Here is a 15,985-nt window from a genome sequence, read left to right on the forward strand (position 1 = left end):
GCGGTCGGTGAACGTCTCCAGCGCTCTGATGTTGGCGCAGCAGCTCTCGTCTCTCACCAGCAGGGCGGCGCTGTTTGGAGACGTGATGGATGTGATATTCGTCACTCATCTGGTCGAGAGACTCACTCGTCTGGTGGATCATGTCAGAGAGGTCAGAGTCACATGCCATCAGGATGTCTTCAACTCAAATCCAATCACACAATCCTCATGTAACAAACATAGCTGTTTAAGAAAAGCAAGGTTGTCTTCATCTTTAAAGCTACAGTATTTTTCCTAGTTTTGCACCTAAGTAAATGTATCCCGCTTTGACTCCGCCCCTCAGGAGAAAAGGGCGTGGCCCCGCTCTGACTCCACCTCTCAGGAGTAAAGGGTGTGGCCTCGATCTGACTCCGCCCTCCGGAGAAAAGTATTTCTTCCTCAGTATTTATGTCTTATTTTCTATTAGAAATAACTAAACATCCTTAAATCAAAATACATTAACATTTACTTTTTTTTTTTTTTTTGAGAATCTGAAAATGAAGGTCAAAATGAAGTGTTTTTGATTAAAACAAGAACAAAAATATCTGGTGAAGGAGTCATAAAAATGTGATTCAGAGGGAAAACAAATGTCTTTTTTCTCATTGAAGCATAAGTTCACTTCATTTTGATCAGTTTCCCAGAAAACAAGATATTTTTGAAGATGATCTTGTCTTTGCTTAAACAGCTGAGAGATTTAAAACCTCATTAAGACACATTTCTGGGAAACGTGTCAAAATAAAGTGAGTTTATGCTTAAAAGAAGAAAGAACATCTGACAAAAATATCTTGCTATGAGCAGGGTTATTATAGCTTTCCAAACTGGAAAAAGGTAATTACTGGAAATAATATATATAGATTTTTACAAGATCTCTAGTTTAAAAACCCTAAAACAAACAAACAAACAAAATAATAGTAAATAATTTATATATATATATATATATATATATATATATATATATATAATATAATATAATATAATATAATATAATATAATATAATATAATATAATATATATATAATATAATATAATATATATATATATATATATATAATAAAACTGAAATATACATTAATACAATTTAAATTACTAAAAGCTATAAAAAAATGCTTTAAATAAAAAATAAAACAAAATCTGCCAAAATATTGTTGTAAATAGGGTTATTATACTTTTATATATATATATATATATATATATATATATATACAAACTTTTTGTTACTTGAAATAAAATAACATTTAAACAGAAAAACTTTAATTATTTAAATATTGTTTAATATAATATAATTTGTCATTTAAATTATTTTAAATTTAAATTAAATTAAACTTAATAAACTTGACATTCTAATATAACTTGAACTAAAACTGAAATAATAATACAAAAACATACTTAAAAATTGACAAAATTACTATTAATAAAATATTAATAAAATCTTCAATAGTATTTCAGTGGTTTCAAGCACTGACTTGATCTGGATAGTTTTTATTTTTGATATAAATTGACTTGGTCTTGATTTAAGGATGTTCAGATGTTTGAGCTGGAAAACGAGTGATGAACCCTGAGCAAGACTGTAATGTTTGGAAGCGATGTCGGACTCCAGTGGAATATATCACGCTCTTTTGCATGACTCAGTCTCTTCTTCCGCCGCTCTGTAATTTAGATGCACATTGTTATCAGCTATTTTCAGCTTTAAGTATTATGTGCACATGTTCAGTCAACACGTTTAGCATTTTAATAACACCGGCGGACGCTCACTCTCCATCACAAGAGCTCTAGGAGGCTGTTTATGTGTGAATGAGGAGAAAACACACTCGCTCGCTTTGGGGAAATTGGTATTAATTACGTAACTCATGCTGCCATAGATTACCTTCAGGCCAGACACACACTGCATGCTAAGTATGCAAACATTTCCACTCATTTGGAAGAGCCTCTTATTCACGTTTAATTGACTGTGCATTCAAGGTTAACATTTTATGAGCAGATGTTTTCAAATCAACAGTGCACAGTAAAAATTCATTTATTTTTTTCAAGGTTGTAAATAAATATTTTTCAAGCACATTTTACAAGAAAATTGAGTTTCAGTCTTTGTAAATCAAAATTGCATGTTTTATTTTTACTAGCAGTTTCTGAGTTTAATATGTGTTTTAATGCTACTTTTACTGTATATGCACTGAATTAATTCAGTGAATTTTACGTTTTAATTTAGGTTGCATAGATAAATGCAATAATTTAATAATTTTATGTATGGTTAAATATCATAATAGTATTTAATCAATTATAATTAAAATATATAAATAATTAACTATTTAATTAATTTTAAAAGTGTAATAATATATTTTTGAGCTCAGTAAAAACAGGCTGTGCAAAATGTAAGTGTGAGATTATGAAATGTATTCTTTTAATGAATGAAATCGAATATAATTTTGGAATGCAGCTGGGAATATTGCCTGTTTTCCTTCATTAAATGAGGATGAGCCTCTGAAGTTAATGAGAAATAACCTTCATTATCGTCCCTTTTTATGAATCTCATGAATGCTCTCACAGGTTTTGAAGACTTGAACTGGAAATAAATTCAGTTCAGTATAGTCTGTTGATGGAGATGAGCAGAGAAAGCATAAACATATCTCTATGAAATAAATATATATGGGAATATTCCAGAAAATATATTACAGTTTATTAAATAATGCATTTAATTAATAATAAATAAATAAATGCATATACAGTATTAAAATAAATATATTACATTTACAATAAAGTTTAAAAAGAAAAATAGAAACATTTAAAAGATATAATAATAAATTATATAATCAATATATAAATATAGTTTATTCATATCTCTCTCTAGTTAATACATGGGTTTACATGAAAATTAAACACATTCAGAAACGTTTGTTTCAATTTATGGGTAGCACATTTACTATATGAATGCATGCATGTATATATTTTTACATTGATATTTATTTATTACTTACCATGCAAATATCATAATATGATATCTAATTAATTATTATTATTTTTATTATGTTTTTCAATATTTATTTACTTTTCAATATATTGTATTGTATAGAACAGAGGCCATTGAATTTCATACCTGCGCAGTGTGAGTCTGACTGAGATCTGTGATGGTGTGTGTGTGTGTGTGTGTGTGTGTGTGTGTGTGTGTGTGTGTGTGTGTGTGTGTGTGTGTGTGTAGTTGGCCGATCACGTGTTGGACGTGGCCAGTAACATGATGGCGGTGGAGGAACATGTTCTGTGGATGGCTCAGAGCGAGGCGCGAGCGTGTACACGGATCGTCCAGTGTGTGGAGCGGATCGCAGACCTCACGCTCGGAGCAAACACCACCGGCATCTCCAAGGTCACCTTATAACACGTTTCATTAGGAACGATTAATTTTTTTCCCCCCTAATTTTATTTTATTTTATTTTATTTTATTTTATTTTTTTTGTTTTTGTAAAATAAATATATAAAAAAACAAGAACAAACATAGTACAAACACAAAATGCATTTTATTTACATTTTTACATATTATTCTATATATTTTAATACTTTTAATTTCAGTTTTAGTTATTTTAGTACATCAGGTTAAAAATAAATAATTAAATGTTGCTCTACATGAAAATAAAAGTTTGTTTATTTTATTTTAATTTAATTTTTTATTATTCTTTTTTTTAACTAAGCCTTTATTATCTAGTTTTAATTGGCTCTAATAACTGGCATGTATTTCTCTTGAGGTTTTGCAGGTTAAACACTAATGTGAAGGGTTAGTGTGTTGTTGATTTATTCCCTGAATCTTACGTTTGTGAATCCGTGGTCTATTGATGTAGATTAATACATGATGGCTTTTATGCATCTATAACCGAATAAATCTTGACGTAATGACAGACGTGTGGTTTTTTCTGATAATGTAGGTCACAGACTGGGATCGTTAATGGAGTCTTTGTTTAGTCTTTTTGTGTTTGCATAATCAGTCGTTGACTCACTCAGCAGAACCTCGAACAATGAATGCTGTTTATTTTCCAGCGAGTGATTAGTGTGTGTGTGTGTGTGTGTGTGTGTGTGTGTGTGTGTGTGTGTGTGTGTGTGTGTGCGTGTGTGTGTGGCAGGTCTCGGTGAACATCGCTCTGGAGGCGCAGCTGCTTCGGCCGGACGCTCTCATGGGTTTATTGTGTACGGTGGAGCAGCGTTTGCCTCTGCTGCCCCCGGTGGCCGACGCTTCACATCACAACACCCTCCTCAACTTCAGATGCCACACACTGAACGTCTCTGGGTCACCTGTGGGTCAGCTCAGACAGGTGAGGCTCTAACCGGCCCGGAGTCCAAAAACCCATTAAACACACATTCTCTGCTTTTTAACATGGATGACTCGGTTGAAATAAAATATGATATGAAAATAAAAACCATGCACCCACATGGAAATAACCTATATTAACTCATATGTTTTAATGTAGGTTTTGATATAGGTTTTTAATATATAAAATGGGCTGTTTTCCTATATTATATGCACCTCAGAGTTCGTGCAAACATCCACATCACTGTAATCTAATGTGTCCTTAAATGCTGCTTTTACATCGTGGTCAGTTTTTGTTGTGTTTATGTAGTTATTGAGAGGAAGGTGCGCAGTATATATTTACACATTCATCCAAACGCCGCTCAGCAGCCTCAGGTTCTCAGGTTAACTGAAGCGCTGTCTTCTTCTTCTGACCTGAATTAGGAGAGCTGTAATACAGTCTTGCTCTACAGCGCCACACTGGTCAAACCGCATTATTGCAGGCTCTCACATTAGGTAGATACAAGATCAAACCACTACTCAAAAAACATTTGCCGTCAATTTGTTTTATCGTCAACGTTGTCGATAATGTCGACTAATTGTTTCAGCCCTAGTCAAGTCAAGTCACCTTTATTTATATAGTGCTTTAAACAAAATACTTTGTTAAAGCAACTGAACAACATTCATTAGGAAAACAGTGTGTCAAAAAGATAGCTAGAGGCAGTATATATATATATATATATATACTAAAGTCAATACGTTACAGAAAGTCATGTGCTTTCACATCTCCCAACCGCTCAAAATCACAAAACTAGAATGCAAAACAAAAGCACCAAAACAGAAACTCAAAGAGAAATGAAAGACTTGACTTAACACAAGGAAAACTTTAGATTTTCTTACCTGACTGGTACTTCTTGCTCTGACTGACGCCATTATGTGGCATATATACGCATTTATGCAGCATATATATTACCATATATGTGCATATAAACTGCATATAGGTTTCATATATGCGCATATATTCTCATATAGGTTCTTTACAGTGTAATTTAAAGGCACAAAAACTGCCCATAAAGATGAACAGCAGAAGCTGCATCTGTGAACAAAGTCCTACCGTTCACTTAAAAGATCCAATCATCCTTTTACTGAAAGCATCTTAGTGTAAAGTAAGTTTGTGGTAGCAGGGTTGTCAGATTCTTTGCCAGAGCTGGTAGTTCTTGCTCTGTAATAATCCGTTTGTGTTCAGTGGAGACTGTAATGCAGGACTCTTGAGCTGATCTCGGGACATTGCTTTAATGAGGAGGACGAGTGAAGCTGAGTGTAAATCAGACAGCGGATGATCTCGATGCACACTAATGAGTGAACGAGCCGCTGACTTCTGTTTGAGATGGATTTGGATCTGGACTTCATTTGCCTGCCGTGTGTCAGTCTCTGGGAGATTTAGATAATATCATAATCTGATCACATCACTCACACAGATTCAAATATCACAAGTCCGTTCTGTCGTCTTTCTGTCCTCACAGAAACAGAAATAAAATCACAAGTCTGTCTTTATATATATAAATCACTAACTCAAAATCATTAACTCACTAACTCACACTCACACTTTCACATATATATATATTGCCTAAACATTAAAAGTATATTATAAGGGCAAAAATAATAATTAAGAAATATAGATATTTTTTAATGTACTAAATATATTTATATACCATTTAAAACCTATATTAAGCATAGATTTAAGTATTTTATTATTATATATTCTGGCCGGGAATTTTTTTTTTTTATTGTTTAGGATGCTGTCCATCAGTGAGATTGTCAAGTCAAGTCACCTTTATTTCTATAGCGTTTTAAACAAAATACATTGTGTCAAAGCAACTGAACAACATTCATTAGGAAAACAGTGTGTCAATAATGCAAAATGATAGTTAAAGGCAGTTCATCATTGAATTCAGTTATGTCATCTCTGTTCAGTTGAAATAGTGTCTGTTTTTATTTGCAATCAAGTAAACGATATCGCTGTAGATGAAGTGACCCCAACTAAGCAAGCCAGAGGCGACAGCGGCAAGGAACCGAAACTCCATCGGTGACAGAATGGAGAAAAAAACCTTGGGAGAAACCAGGCTCAGTTGGGGGGCCAGTTCTCCTCTGACCAGACGAAAACCAGTAGTTCAATTCCAGGCTGCAGCAAAGTCAGATTGTGCAGAAGAATCATCTGTTTCCTGTGGTCTTGTCCTGGTGGTCCTCTGAGACAAGGTCTTTACAGGGGATCTGTATCTGGGGCTCTAGTTGTCCTGGTCTCCGCTGTCTTTCAGGGCAGTAGAGGTCCTTTCTAGGTGCTGATCCACCATCTGGTCTGGATACGTACTGGATTCGGGTGACTGCAGTGACCCTCTGATCTGGACACAGACTGGATCTCGTGGCCACGGTGACCTCGGAACAAGAGAGAAACAGACAAATATTAGCGTAGATGCCATTCTTCTAATGATGTAGCAAGTACATCGAGTGTTATGGGAAGTGTTCCCGGTTCCGGTTTACCTAATTAATGCAGCATAAAAATCCTTTAATGGATTTGGATATTAAAAGCATATTAGTATGTTATGTGTATGCCAGGTTAAAGAGATGGGTCTTTAATCTAGATTTAAACTGCAAGAGTGTGTCTGCCTCCTGAACAATGTTAGGTAGATTTTTCCAGAGTTTAGGAGCCAAATAGGAAAAGGATCTGCCGCCCGCAGTTGATTTTGATATTCTAGGTATTATCAAATTGCCTGAGTTTTGAGAAAGTAGCGGACGTAGAGGAGTATAATGTAAAAGGAGCTCATTCAAATACTGAGGTGCTAAACCATTCAGGGCTTTATAAGTAATAAGCAATATTTTAAAATCTATACGATGTTTGATAGGGAGCCAGTGCAGTGTTGACAGGACCGGGCTAATATGGTCATACTTCCTGGTTCTAGTAAGAACTCTTGCTGCTGCATTTTGGACTAGCTTGTTTACTAAGCGTGCAGAACAACCACCCAATAAAGCATTACTATAGTCTAACCTTGAGGTCATAAACGCATGGATTAACATTTCTGCATTTGACATTGAGAGCATAGGCCGTAATTTAGATATATTTTTGAGATGGAAAAATTCAGTTTTACAAATGCTAGAAACGTGGCTTTCTAAGGAAAGATTTTGATCAAATAGCACACCTAGGTTCCTAACTGATGACGAAGAATTGACAGAGCAACCATCAAGTCTTAGACAGTGTTCTAGGTTATTACAAGCAGAGTTTTTAGGTCCTGTAATTAACACCTCTGTTGTTTCTGAAATTAGCAGTAAGAAATTACTCGTCATCCAGTTTTTTATATCAACTATGCATTACGTTAGTTTTTCAAATTGGTGTGTTTCACCGGGCCACGAAGAAATATAGAGCTGAGTATCATCAGCATAACAGTGAAAGCTAACACCATGTTTCCTGATGATATCTCCCAAGGGTAATATATAAAGCGTGAAGAGTAGTGGCCCTAGTACTGAGCCTTGAGGTACTCCATACTGCACTTGTGATCGATATGATAACTCTTCATTCACTGCTACGAACTGATGCCAGTCATATAAGTATGATTTAAACCATGCTAATGCACTTTCATTAATGCCAACAAAGTATTCAAGTCTATGCAAAAGAATGTTGTGGTCAATTGTGTCAAACGCAGCACTAAGATCCAATAAAACTATTAGAGAGATACACCCACGATCAGATGATAAGAGCAGATCATTTGTAACTCTAAGGAAAGCAGTCTCAGTACTATGATACGGTCTAAATCCTGACTGGAAACTCTCACATTTTTCTCTAAGAAGGAATATAATTGTGTGTTTGCGCGCGTGTGTGTGCGTGTGGGTGTGTCTGTTTTGCTCGTACACGTCATGCTTTCTCACTAAATAATATGATGCATTTCATAGCATTTTTGCATTCATTGATTATTTGTGTGTTGAATTAGTCTTGGATTCTCCCTTAATTAGCTGAAAAACACCACAAGCACATGATTCCTGTCTGAATCTGAGCCACATTACAACAGTTTGATCCATTCCCAGCACTTTATGTCATGCACAACATTTTGTTATGTTATTTGACATTAAATATTGGATTATAAGCTGGGAATGGATTTTTCTACTCTTTTAGCATTACTTTTATTATAATAAATGTTTGACATTTGAATCCTTTTGTTATTTTAATAAGCACATTCAAGCATGTCTTCTATATACATTCTTGTTTTGTGAAAAAACTTAATGATGGAAAGTTTTTATTGATATTTTTGAATTCAGTGTCAACAAATCAGATAATATTAGGCCTTTTTTTGCAAATCAGCATAATTGTTTTCCAAGATGCAGTTCTGCGTCATTCGTAATTTTGACTGGGTCACGGTCTGTTGGTTTCATTTTCACTGATAATTATAAAGCCGAACACCCGTCCATTTGTGTATGGAAATGTGCTGTAGTCTTCATATTGCCAATATTGTCATATTCAGAAATCTTTGAGCTGAGTAGTTCAGGCTTTGGTTTGCTGTGTCTGTGAGCGTTTGCTTCAGTCTGTTTCTGTGATCTTTATCAAAATCAGAAATATCTGCACTCCTAAAGATGATTTCACTAAAGATTAGTGTGTTTTGACCTAAATTCGTCTTATTTGCCAAACCCAAACCCAATAATAAACATTAATGTATTTTCAGAGTGCTTTATTTGACAAACGGAGAAGCACTCATCTCATCATGACATCATGGGCGTGTTTTGGGCTGATTTTGAGATTTTAGATGTTATCTGTCTGTTCTTGGCTCTATGAGTGTCGCCATATGGCCTGCCGCTGGTCACTACAAGAGTCCAGATATGACCAGAGACCATTTAATCTTCTTCTTCACACACACACACACACACACACACACGCACACACACACACACACACACACTCATGACATGAGTGCCAGCTGGGCAAACCAATACATGCAGGACTTTAATACTTATACACACACATGCACATCCACTCTAAAATGAATTTGCATTCATCTCTAGCCCAGATTTTACTGCAATATAAATGATGGTACAAACGATCAGCTTCTAACAGGATGCAATAATTTGAGCAGTGCCAGTCTTAAGTACAACTATAATTAATTACATTTTGAAGACACCCAAATTGCATTATTTATTTATTTTTGCAAGTTATAAAAATGGGTTTAAAAAGCCTTGAAGTTTAAAAATCGAATCTGCAGTAATTGTCAAAAAGTTTGAAAACATTATGATTTTTAAATATTTGAAAGAAGTCTCTTCTGCCCAACAAGGCTGCATTTATTTGATGAAAAAGTACAGTAAAAATTATGAAATATTTTTACAATTTAAAATAAGTGTTTTCGATGTGACTCTCTGTTAAAATGTAATTTAATGCTGTGAACTAATCTGAATTTCAGCACCATTACAATCAATGTTGAAAACAGTTGTGCTGTCCAAATATTTATGTGAAAAAAAAAGAAAAAAAAGTTTTTACTGTGTTTTTAACTAAAAGAAATGCCAACTTGGAGTTTATTCTTTCAAAAACACAAAAATATTTTCATCGTTCCAAACCATACAGTATATAAAATATAATCATATATAACTAATTTATAAGATGGAAGATGTCATCTAAATATCTGTTTAGTTTTATATAAATACATTTTTATTGCACTTCCGTAAACTCCTTTATCTGTCATTTCAGTTTAGATTCTGTGCATCACAAGAAATTGAATTGAAATTCACCCTCATGAACTGAGAATGAAATACTAGCTAATTGTGTGTCTCTTGAAGCTCAAATCATTGTGATGCTTGCAGCATGAATCATCTTGTCGACAGCGTCCAGACGAAGCGATGAGCTTCAACAACAATAACACAGATAAAAGAGAAACAATACAATGATAGAGAATCAAAAGAGAATTTAATATGAAGGAATTAAAAGTTTATGGAGCCACATCGTCATCACTGAGTCATTCTTAGGCTCTTTTACCATTTCATCTGCATTTCTCTTCCTCACTTCTTTGAGAAGGAGAAACTTCTTGAACTTCTATGCTGTATATACTTACTGCAAAAGCAAGTCTTCATCATCTGCTCTCTCTCTTTTTCATGGTTAAAGGACTCCGGTTGCTTAGAAAGCAGAATAGACGGCGAGACAATGAGATCATCGTAACAGATGTAGAAATAGAGGATTACTAAAGTATTAATCTGTTGGAGAGACAGTCTGCATGTTGGATTCTTGACTAAGCTTTGTATAATAAAGCATCAGCATTCAGTTTTTGCTATAAATACTGTATGACCCATAATCAGTCTACAAACTCATATGCCAAACTTTATATATGACATTTACTGCCTCTGTGAGAATTTATAGAAAATGCACACAATGCCAAGAAGCAGGTGTGTAAAGAGGATTCACTTCAACAGAGGAAATACAGAATTCAACAGATGTAGAAGACGAAACTGAGAAATGACGCAGTATTTCTGCTGTGTAGTTTTATGCTTCTTCAGATTTGCGATCATTCAGAGCTCTCTAGACACATCATATTGTGTTAAGTAAGGATTTTAAGCATATGGTGAATGACTATTTTTCAACATTTTTATCAAGTGCATGACTGAAGCCATCTGCTCAGTGTTTCTCTCTTTTAATTGGCTTGATTGATCGTTTCTAGTGTCTCAGCAGATCTGCTGTACTGGAGAACTGTACTGTGTGTGTGTGTGTGTGTGTGTGTGTGTGTGTGTGTGTGTAAAATTTATTCACAATCATTAAATCAATTTAAACACAATTTTAATATATTATTTATGTATGCATGTTGGTTTGTTTGTTTCTCAAACCTTATTTTACACCCATTATGTTCCTGATCCTTGATGGTTTCTGTAAAGAAATGCTCTCTAAAATTCCTCATTTTCTTTCTCATTTTGTGCATTTACTTAAATTACTGTATGGTCAATTTATAAAAATATTTGAGAATTTATTTTTATTTTTATTTTATTTTCCCTAAGCACAACCGGAAGTTGGGACTTTTAATTTGTTGCACCTGTCTGGAGGGAGCAGGTGTCTGTTTGAGGCCTTTAGTTCAGCTTCTCTGAAATAATTACATCCCTGTGTTTTTCTAAATGGATTTTCAAGAATCTTTGTGGAATTATTTTGATTAATCTGGCAGCAAACTGGATGATTTCAGGAAAAGGGGAATAAACACATATTGAGGTCAGTCTGTGGACATATTTTCACTTTTTTCTGCTTGTGTTGAGTTTAATGTGTTTGCGATTGTTAATGATTTATGAGAAACTCTTTAGTCAAGTATCTAATAATGGTGTATGAATTTAATGAGTGGATTTAGATATTTGTATATTTGTATATACAGTGTTTCTGAATCTGTAGTGTGGATTATTTCTGATATCAGAAAGATCATCATAGTAAAACGGTTGGGGAAGCTCAGTGATTTCATAAGTATATTTGTCTTATTTTAACATTAGTTTCTTACACTCCTTTTCTGAAAGTATGTTACTGGCATTTTTCATGATACTGTTTGTTTGTATTTGTTTATTTGTTTGTTTATTGAAATATATTTAGTTATTTATCCAATAATAATGTTATGTATTTATGTAGCATATATACAGGGGCAAATTCCCTTTTTTTAGTTTATTTTTATTTTTTTAAGAGAAAGCTGTTATTTTCCTGTCATTTAAAAAATGAACCTTTTTGCAACACGTTAGCTGTTTTTAGCACACAATGCTAATGAAGGAAAACTGAATTGTTAGTGAATTATTTTAGAAATGTTGCTGTGTTTCTCATTTTCTTCTGATCTGACTGTTGATTGTTAACCGCAGCAGTTCAAGCCGTGTGTGTGTGTTTAATGGTGTGATGATTCAATATTTAAGGTCTCTGTGGTTAGTTATAGTTTAGTTTTGTCCATGAGTCAGATCTCTGTCCTCCTGAAGCTCATCCGCCTCATTTATTGCTCATTTGCTTATAAAGAGCTTTTCTTGTGTTTTCTGGCTTCGTTTTTTTTTCTTTCTGCTGCTTATAAGTTTAGTTTAAGAAATTAGTAAGGTGCTATGAAATTGAAAGTTTATGGTATGATAAAGTTTACTCTCTTTAAGTTGTGTTCATCTGCTTCTCCTATTAGCTCGTTTTACATTGACTATAACTCCAAACAGACTAATACAATCACATAAAACAATCATTTCTCAAAATATATACTGGTAAATTGAAGATTCACTTCAATGGTCTGAGCGACTGGATGCTTTTCTGATTTTCTGTTGAACTGCAGCTCAAATGATTTCAGATACAGTGAGTTAATCTACAAACGCCATCATAATGCACAATGTTTCCATCTAATCATGTATTTTGAGCTGCAGATCATTATATTAATGGCGTGTTTAACTAGTTAGAAGTAACCTCTTATGAATATGTTCCTAGATTTAAAACAAGTTAATGTTATATTTGGTTTGGAAAATTTATATTTTATTTGTAAACATTTTTTTCTCCACTTATTTCAGTAAATGTCATAAAAATAGCGAGCTGAGCAAGTAGTATCGCTGACAGTGTCGTGTAAACATGACTGAAGACTCGAAAAGACGAACGATTCAGTTGAGTCGTTTACACTGGATTGATTCAAACTCCAAAGTTCAAGTGATTCACTCGCAAATAAAGAGTTCAAAAGAGCCATTCATTTTCGAATTTCGACTCATTATCGCTCAGTTAAACCATTGCGTCGAAAAATGATTCACTATTCGAAGCACTCTAATCGAGTCATGTATTGCAAATCATTTGATTTAGATCGGGACTTTCAAGTCACCTAGAGTGAATCATTTGATGCAGAATCCAAAGTCCTGATTTTTACATATATCCCTTAATAAAATTAACAATGGTTTCGCTATATTAAAGTCTAGTAACCATGCTTTTTGTATAACCAGTTTTATTACAAATACCATGGTGAAACTAAATGATATTGATTTTTTTTGGAGTAAAACTTTAGTTTACAAAGTCGGACATAGGGCTGCACTATAATTCGAAATGAAATCGGAATTGCGATTAGACAGAAGCTGTGATTATCATTTTTTCGTAAATGTATACATGCATGTGTGTGTCTTTTATATATACATAATATACACAGTACACACCATGTTATAAATGAAATATTTTATTTTGGATGCGATTAATCATGATTAATCGTTTGACAGCACTCATTTAAATGCTTTCATTACTTCAACGTGACTAATAATTGGCAACACAACTATGGCGACATATGTTCTTATTATTAAAACTTTCATTATAATGAAGTATATGCAATGCTAATCGAATATTATGAAATGTGTTGCATGCTTTATTCTGTGTAAGAGCCACATCATCTCACAGAAGGATTTATTTCAAACACTCGACTGACGTTATGAAGAGAGTTTGGAGTAAAAACATGTTTTTAAATATGGTATTTTCACATGCTCTCAGATGGAGCAGCATTTACTACACAGAGCCGTAGTTCACGGAGAAGCTACATAAAAAGCTAATGTTATCGCGAACAGTTTCTTTGAGTACATAATCGTATGATTATATCATTTTATTATTATAATTTTAATTTTTTTTGCATTGCTTATCAGAGAACTCTGTATTAAATGCTGCTCCACTTGGAGATTTACTACTAATCACAGAATCGGCTTTACTGACAAAATTGCATGACAATCGCATTCAATTAATCGTGCAGCACTAGTCTAATATCATTTTTTATGATTTTCAAGGTAAAGTAACGAAAATGAGAAGCTGACTTGCAACTAGCTGAAATAAATTAAGTATATTTTATTTTATATCTATAGTTTAATTTCTATTGTATTTACTTGAAATTGTATTCAAGTTCCGATAATGTGTGTTTTTTTATGGTTTTTAGTTTTGGTCTTGTAAACCAGATGCATTAGACTGTTTGTGTACTGTGCGTTCATGTGTTTGGACACTTGTGTCCGCCAGAGACGACGCTGGAAGCATGAATGATGTATTAGCTGGAAGCAGCTCTAATGAATCCGTCAATGCAGGGATGGAAACGTTTGTATGGCTCCTTTGTATCAATCAGACACACTCTCTCCTGGGAAATCGATCGGCAGCGGCTGCTTTACAAGCCCCGGGTCACCAGCACTTATCCTGGCCTTGTTTGTGTTGAGAGAGAGAGACAGGAGAGGAGGATTTTAGGATTGAAGCCGTTTATGAGGACATGTAGTAAGATTAGCTGTTGACTTGGTAATGCACTCATAAAGCAGGCGAGAGGTTTTACTTAAAAAGCAATGTTATATATGAAAGGTTTTTGCATTTGCTGTGCTCTTGCATCATGTTTCTGAATCACTGATGACACTGAACGACTCTGATTCACTTACAAGCAAATGCTGATGTAGTAGCTTTTACTGCATGAAGTATCGTTTAAATAGTAATGTATGAGATCATGTTCTGTTAAATTGTGAATATTGTCAGAGCAAAAGTGATATAATGGTTTTCTCCTTGTATGGTATTGTTTTATTAAGGATTATGCATTCTGTATCATTTATCGTGTAAAAAAATAACTTGTGTTCAGTTGCGGCTTTAAACTTTTAATTGTAATTAAATTGCCTGTAACAAAATATTTTGATTTTCATTTTTCAACGTTTTAATAATTTTGTGTTTTTATAATTTTTATTTTTCCCCCTTATTTCATATAGTTTTTTTATGGACCCCCCCCCCCCCCCCCTCCCTTCAGTTACGTGCATCATATTGAACTAAATGAAAATGGAACTTAAACTTAAGTTATAATTGTTTCGACTGGTTCCCAAGATCCTGTTTTTATTATTTTCAACAATAAAGTATTTTACAGTAAAATTTCAATTTATAACTAATTTATTTGCCTTTAAAACCTCTATTTTAAAAATACAGTTATATAATATATTACTGCTTTAAATTACAATTTTACTGTAACATTATTATTATTATTATTATTATTATTAATAATAATAATAATAATAATAATAATAATAATAATAATAATAACAATAATAAATTTGACAGTACATATGTCATTTATACCTGTAATATATTTCTGTCTTTAACCAATCTAATAAATTGCAAAATATTAAAAAAATAATTAAATAAATTATATTATTATTATTTATATATATATTTATATATATACAATTACAGTATACATTATAATAATATTAGTTATATTTCAGAAATATATCAGTTATAAACTGCAATTATGCTGTAAAAAACAAGTCATTCATGCAGTGTATAAATCTATACACTTATTTAATTAAATTGCATCCTTTCATTTGATCGTTTCTCTAAGCTATATCACAATTTTTTTGCAGCCCAATTTATTTATTTCTGTTTTACATTGATATGATGACTTATTAGCTTTTTCTCAACTCGCGAACCTCCACTTTGGAAACCCTGAGTTAAAATAATGCAAAAACATATGAAGCCATGACTTATTGATTATATCATTTTATGTTTATAGTGGTAAACTCTATTCGTGTTTATGTATAGAGATATAGCGAGAGTGTTTTTATGGATTTTATTGATAAAGTCATTCTGAAGCTGAGGAAGGTCGTCAGGTGTATATGACAGGAGCTGATGGAAGAGCGATGAAGGATGCAGGAAGGTCGTAGAGATAAAAAGCAAATGCATTGTGGTTCGTAATCGTAGAGCTGCAGTAATTACCACTGCATGGCTGACGA

At 33.4% G+C, this 15,985-nt stretch overlaps 1 protein-coding gene across 1 annotated transcript in view; it reads left to right on the forward strand.

Moving 5' to 3' along the window:
- LOC127969947 (adhesion G protein-coupled receptor A3) overlaps positions 1-15,985 on the forward strand; it is a 96,054-nt gene that overhangs the window by 35,305 nt on the left and 44,764 nt on the right. The window contains exons 10-12 of the mRNA XM_052572119.1: positions 2-151; positions 3,209-3,370; positions 4,119-4,307. Of these exons, the coding sequence (XP_052428079.1) occupies positions 2-151; positions 3,209-3,370; positions 4,119-4,307 (501 nt within the window). The remainder of the gene's footprint in view (position 1; positions 152-3,208; positions 3,371-4,118; positions 4,308-15,985) is intronic.

Source organism: Carassius gibelio, chromosome B13, assembly GCF_023724105.1.
Source record: "Carassius gibelio isolate Cgi1373 ecotype wild population from Czech Republic chromosome B13, carGib1.2-hapl.c, whole genome shotgun sequence".
NCBI lineage: Eukaryota > Metazoa > Chordata > Actinopteri > Cypriniformes > Cyprinidae > Carassius > Carassius gibelio.